The sequence below is a fragment of the Macaca mulatta genome, chromosome 13 (genome assembly GCF_049350105.2).
Source record: "Macaca mulatta isolate MMU2019108-1 chromosome 13, T2T-MMU8v2.0, whole genome shotgun sequence".
Lineage (NCBI taxonomy): Eukaryota > Metazoa > Chordata > Mammalia > Primates > Cercopithecidae > Macaca > Macaca mulatta.
This window is the reverse complement of record NC_133418.1, coordinates 99,366,210-99,389,967: the sequence shown is the minus strand read 5'-3', so window position 1 is coordinate 99,389,967 and position 23,758 is coordinate 99,366,210. Positions and strand designations below refer to the sequence as shown.

At 39.6% G+C, this 23,758-nt stretch overlaps 1 protein-coding gene across 50 annotated transcripts in view; it reads right to left on the bottom strand.

Moving 5' to 3' along the window:
* DTNB (dystrobrevin beta) overlaps positions 1-23,758 on the bottom strand; it is a 302,368-nt gene that overhangs the window by 241,593 nt on the left and 37,017 nt on the right. For all 50 annotated transcript variants that reach the window (XR_013402986.1, XR_013402987.1, XR_013402982.1 and 47 more), the window contains 2 exons: positions 16,321-16,401; positions 7,798-8,011 (listed from right to left, as the gene is read on the bottom strand). Coding sequence is in view for 39 of the 50 variants with exons in the window: in XM_077960044.1 (XP_077816170.1) it covers positions 7,798-8,011; positions 16,321-16,401 (295 nt within the window). In the remaining 11 variants the exon portion in view is untranslated. The remainder of the gene's footprint in view (positions 1-7,797; positions 8,012-16,320; positions 16,402-23,758) is intronic.

Here is a 23,758-nt window from a genome sequence, read left to right as displayed (position 1 = left end):
ACAGAAGTCTCTCTGGACTTGTTACTACTTCTCTCCTCTGTTTCAGAAAAAAACAAAGGCAAGGAAAAAGAAACACACTCAGAAAAAGTATTCCTCCTGCCCTTTCTTTTAAAACAAAAATAAATAAAAAGAAAAGAAGCACAGAAGAATAAACAAAAAAAAATTTCTGAAATATTAGCTAACGGTAAAACCCTTTGCAAGTCTGCATATTCTGAATTCAGAAGATTCTTGTTTGCAAATTAGCACAAACTCATGACTTCTCTTGGAAGAAAAGCTACAAGACAAAGAGTAAGGAAGTGATGGATGGCCGGTGTGGTAGCTCATGCTTGTAATCCCAAGACTCTGGAAGGCCGAGGCAGGAGAATTCCTTTAAGCAAAGAGTTCAAGACCACCCTGGGCAACAAAGCAAGACCCCATCTCTACAAAAAATAAAAAATACAATAATTAGCCTGTTCACATTGAGAAATAGCTCTGAAATTTTAAAAAGAAAAAGAAAATAGCCAAGCATGATGGCATGCACCCAGTAGTCCTAGCCACTCTGGAGGCTGAAGCAGGAGAATGCTTGAGCCCAGGAGTTCAAAGTTGCAGTGAGCTATGATCATGCCACTGTACTCCAGCCTGGGTGACAGAGTAAGACCTTGTCTCTTAAAAAAAAGAAAAGTTAAATGTGCTACAACGGTGGAAAATTTTCCCACTCAGCACTAGGACTCTGATCTTACTTGGCTAGCTTTTTTCTCTGAATTCTTCTAAAAACAAGCAGGGATGTAAATAAATACTGTACACCAACACATGAAATGTCTGTGCCTCCCAGGAAATTACAGTTCTGTTTAAAAATCACTAATGAAGAAGACTGTAACCTAATATTATCTTTTTTCAGCAATATCTATTCCATAATATGCTAGGCTGGGCAGATTAAGAATTTATGGAAGACATTTGCTTTTATTTAAAATGGACTGGTTTGTTTCTGCTTTGTTTTGTATTGTTTTGTTTTAAACATTCAGTATTAAGGGGGAACAATATAACTTTTTAAATGGATTCAAATTAAACTGCTGAATTAACTTTTTTTTTTTTTGAGACGGAGTTTTGTTCTTTTGTTCTTATTGCCTAGGCTGGAGTGCAATAGTGTGATCTCAGCTCACCGCAACTTCCACCTCCTAGGTTCAAGTGATTCTCCCGCCTCAGCCTCCCTGGGGTTACAGGCATGCACCACCACGCCTGGCTAATTTTTCGTATTTTTTTCTTGTTTTTTTTTAATAGAGATGGGGTTTCTCCATGTTGTTCAGGCTGGTCTCGAACTCCCGACCTCAGGTGATCTACCCGCCTCAGTCTCCCAAAGTGCCGGGATTACAGGCGTGAGTCACTGTGCCTGGCCTAAACCAACATTTTTAAATGGTTGTTAGCCACATTTGTAAACTACACAGGAATTTTTTCATATAAATCTATCATAAATTATATAAGTATCTTTATACCAAAGGAATCTTTCGATTGTTCAAATTAGCAAGTATGTTTTCTACTGAGTGTTATTGCAGATGGTAAACAATAACCCTAGGCCTTTAAATGATGTGTTCAATACTATATTTCGTATTTTTTAGATTTAGATGTATTTCACAGATTTTATCTAAACCTAGTTTCATTAGATACATCTTTTTTTTTTTTTTTTTTTTTTTTTTTACCAGTTTGTTCCATTTTTAAGGTGAAATTTCATTCTATCTCTGAACCAACACTTTTGGTAAAGGCCACAGACTCATTTGTAAAACAGAAATGGATGAAATACATTAGAGGGAAAAATAAGATTCAACAGTCAGAAATAAAGTATAAGAGAAATGTGGCTGGGTGCGGTGGCTCATGGCGCTATACAATCCAGCACTTTGGGAGGCCAAGTTGGGTAGATCACTTGAGGCCAGGAGTTTGAGACCAGCCTAGCCAACATGGAAAAACCCCATCTCTACTGAACATACAAAAATCAGCCAGGCATGATGGCGTACGCCTGTAGTCTGAACTACTCGGGAGGCTGAGGCATGAGAATCGCTTGGACCCAGGAGGCGGAGGTTGCAGCGAGCCAAGATTGCGCCACTGCACTACAGCCTGGATGACAGAAAAATAAATAAATAAATATATATTTCTATCTTTGTACCTTGACTAACATGTCTTTATAATGACCAGGAATGTCATATTCAAATTTAGAACTGTAAGGCACCCCATACTCCCACATGGGAAGAACCTGATCCCCTTTTCTTCCCACCTCCAGTATACCCCATACTTGAAAGGACTTATGCACCCATGTGGACACTCTAGCCCACATGTCCAAGTTCTGCCGACTTGCTCAGCAAATGTCCACTCCTTGGCTAGTCCTTAGACACAGGGATACAACTACTTAGAAAAACAAAACAAAACAGAACAACATATACGAGGTTTGGAAGCATAAGTACTAGAACAAATGGAATTTAAAACCAAGAATAAACATGTTTAAAAAGACAATACGAAACAAGAACCACAAATCCCAAAAAAGAATAAATCAGATATATTATGTATGGAAAATACAATAACTAAAGAAATAACAGATGGAATAAACAGTAGGATGCTCCAGAGGAAGAACAAATTAATGAGCAGAAAGGCAGATCAATAAACTCTTCTAAAAGGAAACAAAGCTAAAGAAATTAAGCCATATGTGAGGAACACTAATAGATAAAGAGGAAAGAGGTAGAAATGCCAACAGTCAGAAAAAGAGAAAACAAAAACAGAGGAAATTTGAAGAAATAATGAGCTTCTGGTAATAGCACACTAGGTGATTCTGATCAACTCTTCCTCTGAGCAAAAAAGGAAAGATGGGGAAAGTTTTCAAAAATCTCCTTGATTATAAATTGTTGAGAACTAACAATTGAAGGTACCAAATGCAGGAGAGGCTGGATGCCCAGGAAAGTGAGTGCAATGGATGAAATCGCTTTTTCCATGTAGGTGATTTGATTCCAGAGGGGAAGCAAAATTGCTGAAGTATAGAGTAATTTTTTGATGGTACTGTGGGCAAGGAGAAAGACATGGAGGCTTGGATTTGCCAAGGCAGAAGGGGTCCCTTGGCGGGACACGTGGTCCTGCTTACCCTACTCTCCTATTACTTTGGGCTGAGAGCCCAAAAGCTTCACCTAAAGGTAATAGTGTCCAGAAGTAAACAGGTCCTCACAGGTACTGAATCAGAAACTGAATTGAGGTGATCCTGGATTGTTAAGGTCTCGGGGCACCTGGCAGAGGCAAACATACATCCTTTCTGGAAGAAAACATCATCCTAGGCCTCAAAGTATCCCTGCAAATAATTCTGCAATATAATATTTGGTATATAATAAAAATAATTTTGCTATATAATGTTCAGCCTGTAATAAAAAATAACAAAGCAAATAGGAAATAAAACATCATGAATGAAAACGAGAAACAACAAATAGTACAAAAAGAACCACAGGAAATCTAGATATTAGATTGTAAGTGTAAACCAAAAATGAAATTCAAAGGCTCCCTGCAACCATCTGAGTGGACTCCCTCCTGGGCCAGGGCACTCTGAAATTTAACCGCAAAGGCTGGTTAAGGCCAGCATGGGAAGCTGGGGATGCACATGCCTCATGATACCCTCCAGCATTAACATCAACACAGACCTTAAGTCTGAGAAGAAACATCTACAGTCTATTCTCTCTACAGTCTGCTACTTGGAGGCTTTATCTGTGTGATAAAACCTAGCTCTCCACAACTCTTTATCATAACTCTTTCAACCAATTGCCAATCAGAATATGTTTAAATCTACCTATGACCTGGAAGCTCCCTGTCCTTCTTCAAGTTGTCCCACCCTTCCACATCAAACCAATGTAAATCTTAAGTGTATCTGATTGATGCATCATGTCTTCCTAACATGCATAAAAGCAAGCTGTACTCTGACCACCTTGGGCACATGGTGTCAGGAGCCTCCTGAGGCTGCGTCATGGGTGTCTAAAAGAAGGGTACTTCTGCTTGGTGTTCATAGAAGCCAACTCTTCCTTAACCTCAACTTCAAAGAGGAGACATTTAGTAGAAGCTGCTTACAGAGATTTTGTGAAGTCAGCCTAAGGATGGAGCTGATACAAGAAGAGGGCAAAGCCACGCAAAGAAATGAAGCTAGAGCTCTGATGCAACCATGATGAGGGGCTGGCCTGCGTCTAGACCCCTCAGTTTGTCAGCCTATACCCATGTTCTTATAAAAAGGCCATGTGGGTAGGCTTTCTACTACTTACAGCTAAAGACAATGGACTAATACAAAGGTTGGAAATAGGGGATTTGTAAGTAACAAACCTTAAAGGGTGAAATTGGCTTAGCTATAGAAGAGTAAGGAAGACCTCCTCTCTCTCATGCTGGGAATTGGGATATCCTTATTATATTGGTCAAAGCACCTTTGTTGCACCTTTGCACCAGACTGTATGACTACCATTAGTATTGTACTGGAGAAACTGAGAGGGAGAAAATGCAGCTATCAGTGTTTTCACAACTCCTTCTGGCTTTCACTAAGATTCTACATCCAGGCCCAGGTGTTTTGTAAATACTGGTTTCTGTGCTTTTCAGTGTTTTTAATTATCAAAATATAACATATTCAGAACTCTCAGTATTAAACAAAATTAGGTCTTAAGAAAATACTTAAGGAAAAGTCTTAGACCCTATTTGTTCCTGACTGTTGTTTCAGGGTCTTATACTCTATTATTATAATAAACAGAAATCATCTGGCCAAACACAGGGACTATAAATTTGGAGGTGAGAGAAGATTAAATAATTGTTGCTTTCAAATTTTAACCTTATGGAATTATGAAATACAAAGGCTGGAAGGCTCAATTAAAATAAATAAATAGGTTGTCTATGTATAAAAGGAACTCTCCAGCCTAAGTAATAAAGCGGCCAATCAATAAAAAGACTAACATTTGAAGTATTTAATGACAAAATGCCCTGGTTTTCAAAATTAACATTCTAATAACCAGATTCTTTCTTTTCTTCCAAGACAAGAAGGTCAATTTTAAACTTCTAGATAGCCAAATAAGCTCTATCATATAAAGGTTTCAAAGGTAGTAAAGATGTGATCATTTATTCTGATACCATGGTTAATGTTTTAAACGTATCAAAGTAAAAATTACCCAACTCACTAATAACATACTATACCCCTTACTCTTCTTAACTTTTTTTTTTTTTTTTTTTTTGCTAGCTATTTTCGGTATGTGTTTCTACACATCTGCCTTCATCTGATTCACTGTCCACTTATTCTCATTGTCTCTCTGTATGTGTCTATCCTTCTCTGAATATGGCCCAGGATATCCTTGTACCTTCTGCTTCTAAGTTTGGTCTTCCCATTCTCCTTTTTGCCATCTCTGTCCTCTTCCTTCCTCTCCCCTCTTTAGCCATATGCTATAACCTGAATGTCTGTATTCCCCCAAAATTCACACATTAAAATCCTCACCCCCAAGGTACGGTATTAGAAGGTGGGACCTTCTGAAGATGATTAGGTCATGAGGGCGTCCTCATGAACGGGATTAGTGCCCTTATAAAAGAGGTTCCAGAGAACTCTTTGCCCCCTTTGTCATGTGAGGATACCGCAAAAAGGTGCCATCTAGGATCCAGAAAGCAAGCCCTCCCCACACACAGAATCTACCTTGATCTTGAACTTCCCAGCCTCCAGAACTGTAAGAAATAAATCGTGTTGTTGATAGAGTGCCCAGTTTATGGCGTTTTGTTAGAGCAACCCAGTAGGCTAAAGAGCCATAGTATTTAACTTACTTGACATAATTACGGAATCCAAGATTTTAATCTCTGCTTGACCATTTTTAGAGAGTAAGATGGTTTTTATTTCTGACTTTAAAAAATATTGTTTATTGAGTTAATTTGTGTTGTGTGATCCGTGAATTGATTTATTGAGTGAGTCAGTGTCATGAAAAGGTGCTGCTTACCTATCACAGAATAACAATGTTTCCTAAGGGTTTTGAAACAAAAAGCCAGTTCTTGGGCAGGAAAAAATTAACTTATAGAGTCACTAACTTAAATTACTAAAAAATGGCATTAGAATTCTGGGACTAACATCACTTATACACTCTTATTTTTAAAATTCAGATTTCTGCAGGGCACAGTGGTGCACACCTGTAATGCCAGCTACTAGAGAGGCTGGGGAGGGAAGACTATTTGAGCCCACTAGCTTGAGACCAGACTGGGAAACATAGCAAGACCCCATCTCAAAAAAATAAGTAAATTTCTTTAATAATTTTCTATTAAAAGGATACAATGTCTAATTTGATAACAGCTTATAAAAATGGTGTGAATTTAGTGACTGCTTACATTCTGATTTGGCTTTGACATTTCCATAGTTTTACCACTAATTAACAGACTCCTCCCTATTATAAGATATAATTAATAGCATTTTACAAATGTATGAACTCAAAGAAGGTCTACAGACAGCAAAAAATGAAGCAGAGACAATCCATTCAAATCAGATGGCCAAGAGTATAGCAGAAACTAGAACTCTTGGTTCGCAGAACATCACCATTTAACTTCTGTACTTCCACAATCAAAAATCTGTGCTTTACAATTTTGTTTCATTGTTTACAATACCAACTTAATTATCCATGAATATAAGTGCAGCAAATAGTGTCCGTTTCAATTGGAGTACATTTAAATAGTTTTCTTTTTTTGTTTTAAGATCTACTAAACTATGTTCTGCAATGAAAAAATTTCAAATAGGTTCCTAGACATAAAGAGAAAATCAGTTTGGTTGGGTGCAGTGGCTCACGCCTGTAATCCCAGCACTTTGGGAGGCCGAGGTGGGCAGATCACCAGAGGTCGGGAGTTCAAGATCAGCCTGACCAACATGGAGAAACCCCGTCTCTACTAAAAATACAAAATTAGCTGGGCGTGGTGGCGCATGTCTGTAATACCAGTTACTTGGAAGGCTGAGGCAGGAGAATTGCTTGAACCCAGAAGGCAGGAGGCAGTAGTGAGTGGAGCTCACACGCCATTGCACTTCAGCCTGGGCAACAAGAAAGAAACTCTGTCCCAAAAAAAAAAGAGAGAGAGAAAATCAGTTACTATAGTCCAATATTTGATGTTACAGAGTACAGGTTAGCCTTCTGAACAAACTAGGCATAGAAGAAAAAAGAAAGAGGAGCCTTAGAAGTCAAATAGCCCCATAATCAAATTTAAAACTTAGCATTTTTCACGAGCTAGAGAACAGCTGTATTAAGGTATCTTTAATTTTCCCAAACAATACATCTCAAACATTGTGATTCTCCACAATATTCCAGAGTTTAATATACGACATACTCTAGGACAGTAAGTCACTGTGAACCAGTTTCTAGAGGGGCTTACACTGAAAAATTTTCCTGTTTTTTGTTTGTTGTTGTTGTTGTTTTTAAGACGGAGTCTTACTCTGTCGCCCAGGCTGGAGTGCAGTGGCGCAATCTCGGCTTACTGCAACCTCTGCCTCCCAGGTTCAAGTGATTCTCCTGTCTCAGCCTCCCGAGTGGCTGGGACTATAGGCGTGTGCCACCATGCCTGGCTAATTTTTTGTATTTTTAGTAGAGACGGGGTTTCACCGTGTTGGCCAGGATGGTCTCCATCTCCTAATCTTGTGATCCGCCCGCCTTGGCCTCCCAAAGTGCTGGGATTACACGCATGAGCCACCGCATCCAGCTGATAAATTCCCTTTTAACCGTGATTCTAAGTTGCCAGCCCTTAGCAAGGCAGTATGCAAGAAGAATGACTCAGAGACAGGTGTTCTTAAAATGAAGTAAGCATGTAAGGTAAGGTACTAGCCTGTCATATGCAGCAATCATAAAGTTGAGGAGGAGGCTGATAGATTGTTCCACACTAATTTGGTGAGTAGAAGGAAGGCGCTTGTTCAACTGATAGTAGATGGAGGAGATGACAGTTTCAAGGCGGGACACACTGATCTCGGTGGTATGGTCCAGTGTATTAAGGCCATTGTCTCGGAAGGCTTCAATCATGTTCCAGATATCAACAAGATGAACTAAAAGACAAAGAAAATAAACTGTCAACAATGTTAAAGTGTGGTACTACCCTTCACAATAGGAATCTTAAATTTATCAACTAGTTCTTAAATTTAAAGAGAAGAAACTCTTTAGCCAACAATGAAGAAACATTCTGTGGTCAAATAAAGAACATCAGTCCCAGACAACATCAAGGAGCCACCACAGTGGTATGGGAAGAACTATTTCCAGCCTCACATTTAAATAGCTAGTATTTCACGTATCTGCAAATAGTGACCCAAGCAATTGCTAACAAAGGATAATTTGAGAAGAAGATCAAGAACTACTCATAAAAACTTCTAGCCTTTTTGAAAATTTGCTGTATCACCTTGAGTCAACTTTATTGTATTACTTTAGCCTAGCAACTAAAGCAACACTTTACAACTGAAACTTTATGACCTAAAGAGAGAGACAAATACAACTGCATTAAGTAAAATATTAATATGCTTTAGAGGCTACTCAGAGCTCTGAACAACTCATAGCTCAGCCAAAAATAAATTTATCTACTGCATATTTCCTCCATTATTTAAGAGGCTGACTTTCTTTTAAATTCAATTTCCAGTAATAAAGTAGGCATGGTAGCTGGGTCTACACTCCTCCTGAAAACGACAAAAATTCCTAGATGGAACATAAAAACTTCTTAAGTGCACCAAAAAAGTAAACAATACTAAACTACAGAGAAAAGAGACATTTCCTTGAAAGAAAAATGATTAAGAATGATGCCTGACTGACTTCAAGCAACAAGAGAAGCAGAAGACTGCAAAATAATTTTAATGTGCTGAAAAGAAATCAAAACCTCCAACAAAATTCTATACCTAGTATAAAAAAACTTTCAAGAAAAAAGGTTCAATAAAGACATTTTCAAGTAAAGAAAACCTGAAAGTGTATGTTCCAACGCTGAAAAACTAGGGGAAGAACTGAAATTAGGAAAATACAACTATTCAATCCAAAAGAAGGCAAGAAACACAGAACAAGTAGCACAAAGAGCACAAGAAAAGATGGCTGGTGTGGAACCAAATGTATCAGTCAACTGCAGTAACTATAAACATACTAACATACCACTTACAAGACAAAGACTGACAAATTCACACTTTTTTAAATAATCAAATTATATGCTGTTTGCAAGGGATACGTATAAAACATAAGGACATAAAAAAGGTTAAATATAAGTGGATGACAATTTCTAACCAAAACAAAGGTGATGTAACTTTGTTTGTAACAGGAAAAAAAGCGGGGGAGCTTGGAAAACCAAATGATCAACTCAACAGACATAGAAGTAGCATTTGGAAAAATCAAATACCCTTTCATAATAAAAACACACCTAAAACTAGAAGAAAACTTCCTCAACCTGATAAAGGGTATCTACAAGAAACCCCAATGCCAACATCATACTTAATCAGGGAAGACTGAAAGCTCTGCCCTTAAGATCAGGAACAAGACACTTAAAGTACAGGCAGCAAAAAAGAGATACATTGCATTTTATTTAAATTTTAAAAGTCTGTGTTTCAAAGGATACTATCAAGAAAGTGAAAAGGCAACCCCAAAGAATGGAAAAAAAATTTGTAAACCAAGCATCCATTAAGGGTCTAGGATCCAGACATATAAAAACTCTTACAATTCAACAATTAAAAAAAAACAACCCAATTTAAAAATGGGCAAATAATTTAAATAGACATTTATCCAAAGAAGATACACAAATAGCCAACAAGCACATGAAAAGATGCTCAACATCATTAGTCATTAGGGAAATGCAAAAGAAAACTACAATAACATAACACTTCATACCCGCTAGAATAGCTAGACTTTTTACTTAAATGGAAAACAAGTGTCAGTGAGGATGTAAAGAGGTTGAAACTCGTATAAACTGCTGGTGCAAATGTAAAATCATGCAGCTGCTTAGGAAAACAATTCAGGAGTTCCTTAAGAAGTTACACACAGTTCCCATATGACCCAGCAATTCTACCCCTACAGAATTGAAAACATATGTCTACACAAAAACTTGTACAAATGTTCATAGGCACATTACTCATAATAGCCAAAAGTGAAAACAAACCAAATGTCCATCAACAGATACATGGATAAATAAAATGTGGCATATGCATACAATGGCATATTATTTGATCATAAAAAGGGATGAAGTGGCCAGGCATGGTGGCTCACGCCTGTAATGCCAGTACTTTGGGAGGCCAAGACAGGCGGATCACTTGAGGTTGGGAGTTCAAAACCAGCCTGGCCAACATGGAGAAACTCCGTCTCTACTAAAAATACAAAATTAGCCAGGTGTGGTGGCGCATGCCTATAATCCCAGCTACTCAGGAGGCTGAAGCAGGAAAATCACTTAAACCTGGGAGGCGGAGCTTGCAGTGAGCCGAGATCATGCCATTGCTCTCCAGCCTGAGCAACAAAAGTGAAACTCCATCTCAAAAAAAAAAAGGGGGGGATGAAGTACTGATGCATTCTGCAATATGGATAAACCCTGAAAACATTATTCTAAGTAAAAGATAACAGACAGTTAAGACCACATATTCTAAGATTCTATTTATATGAAATGTCCACATAGGCAAATCCATTAAAAAAAAGTATATTAGTAGTTGCCAGAGCTGGGAGATGAAGGGAAAGTGGAGTGACTATTAATGGGTATGTGGTTTGTTTCTGGGGTGATGAAAATGTTCTAGAATTAGATAGTGATGATGGTTGTACAACTTTGTGGATATACTAAAAATCAGTGAAAAGACTATACACTCTAAAAGGGTGAATTTTATAGTATATGAATTTTATATTTTTTTTAATGGTGGGACAAAACATATTGTTAAAGATAAAGAGAGTCACTGAATAATGATAAAAGTTTTAATTCATAAGAAAGATACCAGCAGCTTGATGCAGTGGCTCATGTCTGTAATCCCACTCCTGGCTTAGCTTGAAGCCAGGAGTTCATGACCAGCCTGGAGAACATAGTGGAATCCCATCTCCACAAAAAAAATTTTTTTAATTAGCTAGGCATGGTGGCACACGCCTGTAGTCTTAGCTACTGGGGAGGCTACAGCGGAAGGATTGCCTAAGCCCAGGAGTTCAAGGCTGCAGTTAGCTATGACTGCATCACTGTACTTCAGCCTGAGTGACAAAGTGAGATCCTGTGGTCAAAAAAAAAAAAAAAGAAAAGAAAGAAAGATATAGGAACTTTACATGTATATACATCTAATAGAATAGTCTCAAAATATATAAAACAAAAATAAACAGAACCTCCAAGGGACACAAAGGAATTCAGAAGCTTAGTGGGAGATATTAACTCACCTCTCTTAGTAAGTGATAGTACAAATACCACTCAAAAAGTACAGATACAGATGATTACACTTCACAACTAACAAAGTAGGCATAATGAGCACTACACGAAGTACAGCCTCCACTGATGAGAGAATATGCTTTATTTTCAAGTATACAAAGATACATATAAAAATTGACCACATCCTTGGCTGGGCACAGTGGCTCACGCCTGTAATCCCAGCACTTTGGGAAGCCGAGGTGGGAGGATCACTTGAGATCAGGAGTTCAAGACGAGCCTGGCCAACATGGTGAAACCCCGTCTCTACTAAAAATACAAAAGTTAGCCAGGTGTGGTGGCTCTTGCCTGTAATCCCAGCAACTCGGGAGGCTGAGGCAGGAGAATCACTTGAATCTGGGAAGCGAAGCGCAGTAAGCCTAGATCTTGCCCCTGCACTCCAGCCTGGGCCACAGAACAAGACCCTGACTCAAAAAAAAAAAAAATTGACCATATCCTGAGCCATAAAGCAAATCTCAATAAATTTTAAAGGATTAAAATCCTATGAGTCATGCTCTCTGATCAAAATGAAATTAAGTTAGAAATCATAATCAAAAGACAACTTCTAAAGGAAACCTTATTTTTAGAAATGAAGAAATACACTATCAGGAAACTTTCTTAATCTGATTAAGGTTGTCACAGTTTGAATATCTGTCCTCTGCAAAAATGATGTTGAAATGTACTTTAACCCCCAATGTGGCAGTATTGAGAGGTGGGCTTTAAGAGGTGATTGAATCATGAGGGCTCTGCCTTCATCAATGGATTAATCTATTCAAGGATTAATTGACTGATTAATTAATGAGTTATCATGGGAGTAGGACTGGTGGCTTTATAAAAAGAGGAAGAGAAACCTGCACTAGCACACTCAGCCTCCTCACCATGGGATGGTGTGCATGACCTCCAGACTCTGCAGAGTCCCCAGTCGCAAGATGGTTTTCAACATATATGGCCCCTCAATCTTAGACCTCCCAGCCTCCACAACTATACAAAATAAATTCCTTCCTTTATAAATCATCCAGTTTCAGGTACTCTGTTATAAGCAACAGAAAACTGGCTAAGACAAATGTTATCTACAAAGGACTTGCCACAAACATATTAATAGTAAAATGAAAGGTTTTGCTCTGATAATGGGAATGAGATAAGGAATGCTCACTGTCCTCATTTCTATTGTACTTGAGGCCAAATCGACATAAATATTCAGATAAAGAAATAATTACTGTATTGGAAATGAGTAACTGAAACTGTCATTATTCAGAAATAAGAAAACCATGTACACAGCAATCAAAGATTCTACAGAAAAATTAATATGAGTCGAGAACAATTGCTAGAAATAAGATTAAGATCTAAAGATCACTGTATTTCTATACATCAGTAACATAACAATGAAATTTTAAAATAATAGTATCATGTCACTGAAGACCTAGGAATAAATCCAATGAAGAGGCTGGGCGTGGTGGCTCACTCTTGTAATCCCAGCACTTTGGGAGGCCAAGGCAGGTGGATCACTTGAGGCCAGGAGTTCAAGACCAGCCTGGAAAACATGGCAAAACTGTCTCTACTAAAAATACAAAAATCAGCTGGGTATGGTGGTGGGCGCCTATAGTCCCAGCTACTGGGGAGGGTGTGGCAGGAGAATCTCTTGAACCTAGGAGGCGGAGGTTGAAGTGAGCCAAGATCACGATACTGCACTCTAGCCTAAACGATAGAGCAACACTAATTCAAAAAATAAATAAATAAAAATTTAAAAAAATAAAAAATCCAATGAAGGATGTGCAATATCTCTACAAAGAAATGAAAAACCTAAATAGCTCTAGGGATGAACATATCCCACGTTCATAGGAGGAAATCTCAACACTGGCAATACGTCAATTCTCCCCAACTTGATTTACAGATTCAATACAATCCCAATCAAAATCTCCGCAGGACCATACAGTAAAAGAGGAATTTTACTGTGTGTAAATTATACTTGAAAAAAGAAATGAAGAAAAAAAAACACAGGAGAGTTCTTTATTTTGTTGGTTTTAGTAGAAATTGGCAAGCAGATTCTAAAGTTTATATGAAAACAAATGTTAAAAAGACAAGACTGTCCCAGAGAATCTTAAAAAGAAAAACACAGCAAAGTAGGAAGACTTGCCGTGCCTGACACCTAGATTTACTAAATTCTAATAGTGGTTACTGCTACAAGAAACACTGTGGTGGCCAGGCGCGGTGGCTCACGCCTGTAATCCCAGCACTTTGGAAGGCCGAGGCGGGCGGATCACAAGGTCAGGAGATCGAGACCATGGTGAAACCCCGTCTCTACTAAAAATAGAAAAAAAATTAGCCGGGCGCAGTGGTGGGCACCTGTAGTCCCAGCTACTCGGGAGGCTGAGGCCGGAGAATGGCGTGAACCCGGGAGGCGGAGCTTGCAGTGAGCCGAGGTTGCGCCACTGCACTCCAGCCTGGGTGACAGAGCGAGACTCCGTCTCAAAAAAAAAAAAAAAAAAAAAAAAAAAAGAAACACTGTGGTATTAGAACAGTCTGGTATTGGTAGAAGGAGAGACAAACAGACCAGGGGAACACTAGTGGGTCAAAAAGCAGACCTTCTCATATATGGCCACTGCCAAGAATATTTCTTATACAGATTGATGAATATGTTCATATTCAATGAATGAATATGGGAAGACTCTTTAGCAGTAAAGAAAATTGTTTATTTTCTTCTGTTTACTGACCCTTTCAATAAAAAGTAAAGGAACAATTGAAAATACATATGGAAAAACTTGTACACATTCATGAATATATTCATATTCAATGAATGAGTATGAGAAGACTCTTTAGCAGTGAAGAAAATTGTTTATTTTCTTCTGTTTATTGACTGTTTATTGACCCTTTCAATAAAAAGTGAAGGAACAAGGCCGGGCGCGGTGGCTCACGCCTGTAATCCCAGCACTTTGGGAGGCCGAGGCGGGCAGATCACGAGGTCAGGAGATCGAGACCATCCTGGCTAACACGGTGAAACCCCGTCTCTACTAAAAATACAAAAAAAATAGCCAGGCGTGGTGGTGGGCACCTGTAGTCCCAGCTACTCGGGTGGCTGAGGCAGGAGAATGGCGTGAACCCGGGAGGCAGAGCTTACAGTGAGCGGGGATCGCACCACTGCACTCCAGCCTGGGCGACAGAGCGAGACTTTGTCTCAAAAAAAAAAAAAAAAAAAAAAAATGAAGGAACAAGTGAACGTATATATGGAAAAAGCTGAAAGCTGACTATTACTTATCCCATACATTCTCAAAAATTTTTTCAGATCAACTCTAGAATCCTATGTGAAAGGTAACAAAATAAAACCTATAAAAAAAAAAAAAACTTTAGAACAACGCATCTTTTACTTTATATTACTAATGCCACTAGCCTACTCAGGCTCTCAACACTCCACACGTAGACTACTGTTTCCCAAGAATAATTATGGGAAGAATTATAAAATGAGTTGCTCTACGGCAGCGGTTTTCGAACTTTCTGACCGCAAGCACAGAAATATATTTAAATCATCACATACACACATACACACACAAACACATATATACATCTAGACATATAAATATATTTAAATCATCACAGAAATATATTTAAATCATCACATACACAAACACATACATACATCTAGATATATTTTTTAAAAAAAGTTTTAGCCTTTAGAACACGTTTTAGCCTTACCACACAAGCTGCATTCTAATATTTTATTTTTCTTCCTTTTTTTCCTATTAAATGTTTTTAATTCTGGCTACAGCCCATCAAAATGATTTCAAGAAGCATTAATGGGTCACAACCCATAATGTAAAAAATAATACTTTGAGAAACCACTGAAGAAAGAAACATCATTTCGATCTAGGATGGCATGATAAATTCTTCAGAGAGAATTTTAAGATTTGTGAGTAAGACTTAAAGTAGGGTAGAATTTTATTTTATTTTATTTTATTTTATTTTATTTTTTATATATTTTTTTGAGACGGAGTCACTCTGTCACCCAGGCTAGAGTGCAGTGGTGTCATCTCAGCTCACTGCCAGCTCTGCCTCCCGGGTTCACGCCATTCTCCTGCCTCAGCCTCCCGAGTAGCTGGGACTACAGGCGCCCACCACCACGCCCAGCTATTTTTTTGTATTTTTAGTAGAGACGGGGTTTCACTGTGTTAGCTAGGCTGGTCTCAATCTCCTCACCTCGTGATCCGCCTCCCTCGGCCTCCCAAAGTGCTGGGATTACAGGCGTGAGCCACTGCGCCCGGCCCAAAGTAGGGTAGAAGTTATCAGATGTAACGTAATTTGCCCAAGATTACTTGTTTATAAAAAATGGCAAAACCAGGTCTAAAACCAAGGTTTTTCAATTCTAAGGTTAATATTCTTTCCATTGTATAAAACACTTTTTCCACTGATACACACAAACATGAGAAAAGTAAAATAATTCTGTCATGAGCTAGTTCTTCTTCGTGGAAATAAAGAGAAGGAAGATTACGTATATACACACAGACATACGTATACATACACACAGACACACACTTTATTTTATAATCCACATGGTAGCAATTATTTATAGAAAAGGTTGATTCATGTTACATTAAGCTTAATCAAGAAAATCAATTCCAATTATACCTTTATCAAAAACATTGTTTTACTTTTCCTCCAGCAGCTGATAAACTGTATTAATTTTGTATAAAACATTTTGCATAAAGCATTTCCTTAATAAAAGTGACAGAGAAATCGATTCTCCCATTTAAAGAACATTAATACTACACCACCCTCAAAACTAGTTCCATGATTGTTTGTTAAACATTTTGAGGGACAAAGGAGTAAAATGACAAGTTCTTCCATACAAAGCTTATATCCTGATAAATACTTTAGATAAAAAATAATTCAATTAGTATCACAATATAACTAAAAGATATTAAAGTCTTTTCTAATATTGAGAACTCTCTCCAGCTATCACAGAAATGAGTAGAAATGACTCACGGTTGCATCGTTTTTGTACAAATCGTAATTTGCAGGCTGTTCTGTAAGTTGATAGTCGTATGACATCAAAATTCTGAGCACCTGAAAAAAGGCAAACAGAAATGCTCAACTAGATTTACCACTTAGTTTCCAAACGCTAGGAAGTGACTCCATTCTACTGTATTGCCATAGTATATCAATCAGCTAGGACTTCTTCTATTTAAAAACTTAGGGTCAATTAAAACAATGGAGGGAGAAAAGGACAGGAAACACATGCATCCCCAGCACGTGCCGGAACTCTGCTAGTCTTGCTCCTTATAGCCTGTCTGCTTATCGGAGAAAGCTCCAAGGAGAGGAACACTTACGAGGTGAGTGAGTGAACTACATGATTAGGAAAGGGGAGTAGGGTGGCATCATGAGAAAGACCCAAGCCTAGAGTCAGAAAAGCTGCATTTCTGTCCCAGCCTGACCAACCATAGAATACGACTGTGGTCATGCCCCTTGACTGTGGCCATGCGGTGTGCCTCTGCACGTAAGTGTCCTCACCTGGGAAATGAGGGAATGGACCGGCTGCCTGTAAGGTCCCCTTATGGGTCTGTGGCAGCCTGTATTTCCCTAAAAAAAAAAAAAAAAAAATCTCCCACAATAGTATTTCTAGAACAGTATTTTATGTGCTTCTAGTGTGTTGTCCCTCTCCATCAAGATCTAGAGATTCTTTCCTTCCACGTGAATCTGACCAGGACACTGTGACTGCCTCACTGCACAGAATGTGGCAGAAGTACAGTGCAGGTCTTCTGGAGATAGATGATAACAGACGGCATAGCTTGCTCTGCTCTTGCTCTCCCGGGATGCTTGCGCTGGGAGCCCAGATGCCATACTATGAGAAAGCCCAGACTGATGTGGAGAGGCCACAGTGAGAGGATTGTAGGAAGAACTCAGTCCACCAACCAAACCAGCATCGATTGCCAAACGCACAGGTGAGTGAGCCTTCAAATGATTCAAGCCCTGAGCCTTTTCTTCTGCTGAGACCTCAGGCATCATGAAGCAAAGTCAAGACATCAGCACTGAACGCTGTTCTGAGTCTAGACCCACAAAATGCATAAATAAAATTAATGATTGTTTGAGGGGTAAGCGATATATGGCCAGAGTAACTAGAACAAAGCCTAAAATTATACATGACTCTATAAATCACATTTTGTTCTCATTCTAATTGCTGCAAATGAAGTCTCCTTGAATTTTAAGGCCACTTTAGATAGGGTTGGCCCCCCCATGTGAGATTTATTTCACCTATCCTGCCTTTATAAAATCTGGCAGCAACTTTTGACTCAATAAGGGGAAAGAGAACTGGTGCAAATTATCTTGTATCAGTATTTACAGGTATCTCTCATTTGTTTTCATTACATGGTATGGGGGAGGGGGTGGGGGGTTAAAGGAAGGATTTTTCCAGGTTTTTGTTTTTTGTATACTCACCAAAAAGTGAAGGTTTATCTTAGTCTCACTTCAATCAACCTTCCTCTTGATGTCATGATTAAAATTATTTCCTCAGGTGATACCTAGTTCTCACAAAATATTTATCACTCTCTCTATATATATTATACAGTCCCACTTTCTCTTTTTAAATGTAAAAGCTTTATTAAAATATAATTCAAAGTCTAGAGGCAGTAGCTCATGACTGTGATCTCAGTAGTTCAGGGGGCTGAGGCAGGAGGATCAGTGGAGCCCAGCAGTTTAAAACCAGCCTTTTTTTTTTTTTGAGAGACTCCATCTCTCCAGAAAAAAATTTTAGGCCAGACCCCATCTCTACAGAAAAAAATTTAGGCCAGGCTTGGTGGCTCATACCTGTAATCTCAACACTTTGAGAGGCTGAGGAGGGCAGATCACTTGAGGTCAGGAGTTCGAGACCAGCCTGGCCAACATGGCAAAACCCTGTCTCTGGTAAAAATACAAAAACTAGGCCGGGTACAGTGGCTCACACCTGTAATCCCAGCACTTTGGGAGGCCAAGGCAGGTGGATCATGAGGTCAAGAGATTGAGACCACATGGTGAAACTGCATCTCTACTAAAATACAAAAAATTGACTGGGTGTGGTGGCGTGCATCTGTAGCCCCAGCTACTTGGGAGGCTGAGGCAGAGAAATTGCTTGAACCTGGGAGGCGGAGGTTGCAGTGAGCCGAGATCACACCACACTGCACTCCAGCCTGGCGACAGAGCGAGACTCCGTCTCAAAAAAAAAAAAAAAATTAGCTGGGCATGGTGGCACCTGCCTGTAGTCCCAGCTACTTGGGAGGCTGAAGCAGGAGAATCACTTAAACCCAGAAGGCAGAGGGTTGCAGTGAGCTGAGACCGCATCACTGCACTGCACTCCAGCCTAGGCAACAGAGCAAGACTCAGCCTCAAAAATAAATTTTTTTTTTTAAATGAGCCAAGCAAGGTGGCACCCATGTGTAGTCCCAGCTGCTCTAGGGGCCGAGGGAAATGGACCACTTGAGCCCAAAAGTTCAAGGTTGTAGTGCGCCATGACTGTGCCACTGCACTCCAGTCTGGGCAACAGAGCAAGACTCTATATATATTACATATTATATATATTACATTATTATATATTTTTATATTATATAAATATGGTATTTATAATATAACTCACATTCCATACAACTCACCCATTTAAAGTGTGCAACTCAGTGTTTACTACACACACAGTTGTGTAATCATCACCACAATCAATTTAAAACATTTTCATCATCCCAAAAAGAAACCTCTTCCCCTCAGCAGACACTTTACCTACCATGCCCAGCTAATTTTTAATTTTTTTTTTTTGTAGAGATGGGATCTCACTATGTTGCCCAGGATGGTCTTGAACTCCTGGGCTCAAGTCATCCTCCTGCCTCAACCTCCCAAAGTGCTGGGATTACTGGCTTGAGCCACTGCACCCAGCCCTGCCCACATTTTAATTGGGTTGTCTTTTTATTATTGAATTGTAAATGTTCTTTACATACTCTAGATACAAGTCATTTGTGAGATACATGATTAACAAAATATTTTCTCCCATTCTGTGGGCTGTCACTTCTTGTTCTTAGTGGTGTCCACTGAAGCATAAATGTTTATCATTTTGATAAAGTCCCATTTATCTTTTTTTTTTTGAGAGGGAGTCTCGCTCTTGTCGCCCAGGCTGGAGTGCAGTGGCATGATCTCAGCTCACTACAACCTGTGCCTCCCAGGTTCAAGCGATTCTCCTGCCTCAGCCTCCTGAGCAGCTGGGATTACAGGCACGTGCCACCACACCTGGCTAACTTTCGTACTTTTAGTAGGGACGGGATTTTGTCGTGTTGGCCAGGCTAGTCTCGAACTCGTGACCTCAGGTGATCCGCCTGCCTTGGCCTCCCAAAGCCTGCTGAGAGGCAGGCGTGAGCCACCGTGCCTGGCCTATCTATTCTTTTTCTTTTGTCATTTGTGCTTTTGGTTTCAGGTCCAAGATGGCTTTGCCTAATTCAAAGTCAAGATGTATAGGTATGTTTTCTTCTAAGAGTTTTACAGTTTTAAATCTTACATTTAGGTCTAAAATCCATTTTGCGTTAATTTATAATATGGCGCGAGATAGGGGTCCAAATGCATTCCTTTGCATGTGAATATCCAGTTGTCCCAGCACCATTTGTTCAAAAGACTATTCTTTCCTCATTGAGTGATTCTGCCACCCTTGTCAAAAAATTAACTGACCAGATACATGGGTTTAATTCCAGACTTTCAATTCTATCTCGTTGATTGTGTGTACATTCTTATGCCAGTGGCACACAATCTGAATCTGCAGCTTTGTAGTTAAGTTCTAAAATTAGAAAGTGAGTCCGCCAAGTTTGTTCGTCATTTTCAAGATTGTTTTGGGTATCCTGGGTCATTTGAATTTCCTCATGAATTTTAGGATCAGCCCATTCATTCAAAAAAGCCAGTTGGGATTTTTACGAGGACTGCATTGAGTCTGTAGGTCAATTTAGGGAATATTGCAATCTTATAAATAATATTAATAAGTCCTCCAATCCATCAACACAGAATGTCTTTTCATTTATTTAGGTCTTCCTTAATTTCTTTCAACAATGCTCTGTAATATTCAGAGTATAAGTTTTACACTTCCTTTGTTAAATTTATTCAGTTCTGTTTTCTTTTACTATTTAGCTTCTTAATATATCACTATCTCAACCTAAATTGGAACCATTAAATATTAATTAGTAAAAAACTAATGATTTAAAGAAAGAATGGTGACAAAGATTCAAGGGCATTCAATACATAACCTGTCATTACATTACCATGAGTAGTTTTAATGTCTAGATATTTATTTCTGTGAAATATTTTTATGGGAAATACTAAGAAAACAAATGTGAACAACTAGGAAAGGAAAGCTCCATCCCCAACAGATGAACAGAAAGGTTACTAATGATTGATCAGACTGCAAGGCAATTACTAGGCCATGTTTGCTCATGGAAAAGTAACTATAGGAAAAAGTCAGTGCACCTGGTGTAACTAACTGCCTCTCTTCAGACTCACTCTCCAGTGCAGTGACAGATTTGGGTACCGCAAAAGATGAAATACAGCAAATATCACAGAAGTCCAAAGATAACTGTAATACTTTGGGAAAATGTAAGCTCCATATGTTCCAGCCAAGTTTGCCAGAAATCTCTACACTGAAGTTTCAGGTACAGTCAAGAATCAAGGGTCGGCCGGGAGTGGTGGCTCACGCCTGTAATCCCAGCACTTTGGGAGGCCGAGACGGGCGGATCACGAGGTCAGGAGATCGAAACCATCCTGGCTAACACAGTGAAACCCCGTCTCTACTAAAAAATACAAAAAAATTAGCCCGATGTGGTGGTGGGCGCCTGTAATCCCAGCTACTTGGGAGGCTGAGGCCGGAGAATGGCGTGAACCCAGGAGGCGGAGCTTGCAGTGAGCCAAGATCTCACCACTGCACTCCAGCCTGGGCGACAGAGCAAGACTCCATTTCAAAAAAAAATAATAATAATCAAGGGTCACTCTGCTTTCCTTTGCCATTGTTCCTTATGAACATACATCACCCTAAAGCCCAGTGGAAAAAAGATACAGAGATTAATAGGATGGCACACAATTCAGAAACTCTAGGGAGCCGTGCCACAACAGTGTTTCAGAAATCTAATAGCACTGCAAATCCCAAAATAATTTGTAAATAGTTAGATACAAACAATAGCCTTAGAATCTTATTAAAATTATATTGTGCCAATATTCTACTAATCAGGTTCTAAAACCTCCCATATGTCTACCTTTTTCTGGAGCAATCATCTTTCCTCTTTTCTTAGAAGGAAAGTCCTCATCTAGTGCCACAAAGGATAGCTTTTATTTTATTTTATTTTAAGGCTGATCTCAAACTCCTGAGCTCAAGTGATCCTCCCACTTCGGCATCCTGAGTAGCTGGGATTACAGGCATAAGCCGACCATGCCTGGCAACTACTCCTTGCAAAACTCCACAACTACTAAAATACTTCTTATTTGAGATATTGGCCCAAAGCTGATTCCCACTGACAGCTTCCTATATTTCGTGTAATTATGCTTTCATGAAAAAGGATACAGCTCTACTCTGTTAAAATGTTGAAGAAAAACGCAACCTCAGATGAGATTTTAGTGCACTGCAAATATTCCTTTGATTTCCAGACAAGGTAAAAGTTTTAGAAAAATGACAAATGTAGAAGCCAGATCAACTTCAAAGTCTTTTTATGAGTAAAAAGATATAAATAATAAAAGTGAGATAAGAAACAGCCAATTTGGCACGCCTGTGCACGTGTGTGTGTGTGTGTATTGAGAGCAGAAGGCAGGATATGAGGCTAAATCTGCTAACTCCAATCACAGTGAAGATCATATGATTCCAGGGTTTAATTAGTATCATCTGATCATAAGCATTGCCTGACACTATGCTAATGTATAAAATTCCAGGTCCCACTGCAGATAAACTTCCTGAAACAAAATCTCCAGCGAGAAACCCTGGGACACTTTTTTTTTTTTTTTCCAGACAGGGTCTCACCACGTTGCCCAGGCTGGAGTGCAGTGGCGCGATCTCGGTTCACTGCAGGTTTGACCTCTCAGGCTCAGATGATTCACCTCAGCCTCCCGAGTAGCTGGGACCACAGGTGTGTGCCACCACACCCAGCTAATTTTTGTATTTTTTACAGAGATGGGGTTTCACTATGTTGCCCAGGCTGGTCCTGAACTCCTGAACTCAATGGATTTGCCTCCCTTGCCCTTCCAAAGTGCTGAGATTACAGGCGTGAGCCACCATGCCTGGCCTGGAATCTTCATTTTCAACAAGTGCCCCAACAGAGTGTTTTTGGGTTTTGTTTTTATTTTCAGACAGAGTCTCACTCTGTCACCCAGGTTGGAGTGAAGTGGCGTGAGCTCGGCTCACTGCAACCTCCACCTCCCGGGTTCAAGCAATGCTCCTGCCTCAGCCTCCTGAGTAGCTGGGATTACAGGTGTGTGCCACCACACCTGACTAATTTTGTATTTTTAGTAGAGACGGGGTTTCACCATGTTGGTCGGGCTGGTCTTGAACTCCTGACCTCAAGCAATCTCGCCTGCCTCAGCTTCCAAAAGTGCTGGGATTACAGGTGTGAGCCACCATGCCTGGCCCCAGTAGAGTTTTATAATCAAGTTAGGTTCAAGAAACACAACACAGTACTACCCAGCTCAACAAAAGGTACGGCTCAGGCACTCTCTTCAAATTTCACCTCACAACCAACTCCAATCAGTCTGGACTGCACAGAATCACCCAACTGCACTCAGCTGTCTCATCTCGGGGCCTTCACAAGTACGGCTGCCCCAGTCTTTCCTTCACCTCCTCAGACCAACTCATCCTGGGCATGGCTTCTCCCAGATCCCTCCTGGACCCCAGTGCTTCCCCCATGTGGCTCCTACTGCACTGCCACTTCCAGGAAACGAAGTTACATGAAGGCAAAGACCATTTGTTGTTGTTTCTGTTCACTGTTCAATGCTAACTAGAACACAATAAAACTAGCACCTGAAATAGTTACTGAGTGAATAAATATGTTAAAATTGGGAAGTTGTGTTGCTAGTGCAAAAAACTCTCATCTACTTTCTCTTAAAAATATACAAAATGAAAAGGTTAGACAAACTGCAGATACAATTTTGGACGTTAGCAAAGAAAACTGACAGAGGAGGACAATCAAAGTAGTGGAGAAGCCACCTCCTTTTAGTATTCTGTGTATAACACACCCATGCTTTTAGGATTCTTCAGGTAGGGCAGAGGACTCCACACTGTGTTCCAGGAAGCCATGGGATTTGAGGGAGGTGCTCAGCCAATCTGTCAGAGGTATCTGAACCAGAGCAACCTCATCCTACCTAGGGGCTGGGTAAAATGCGGCCAAGACGGCTGGGCTGCATTCCCAGATGTTTAAGGCATTCTAAGTCACAGGATGAGATAAGAGGTCAGCAC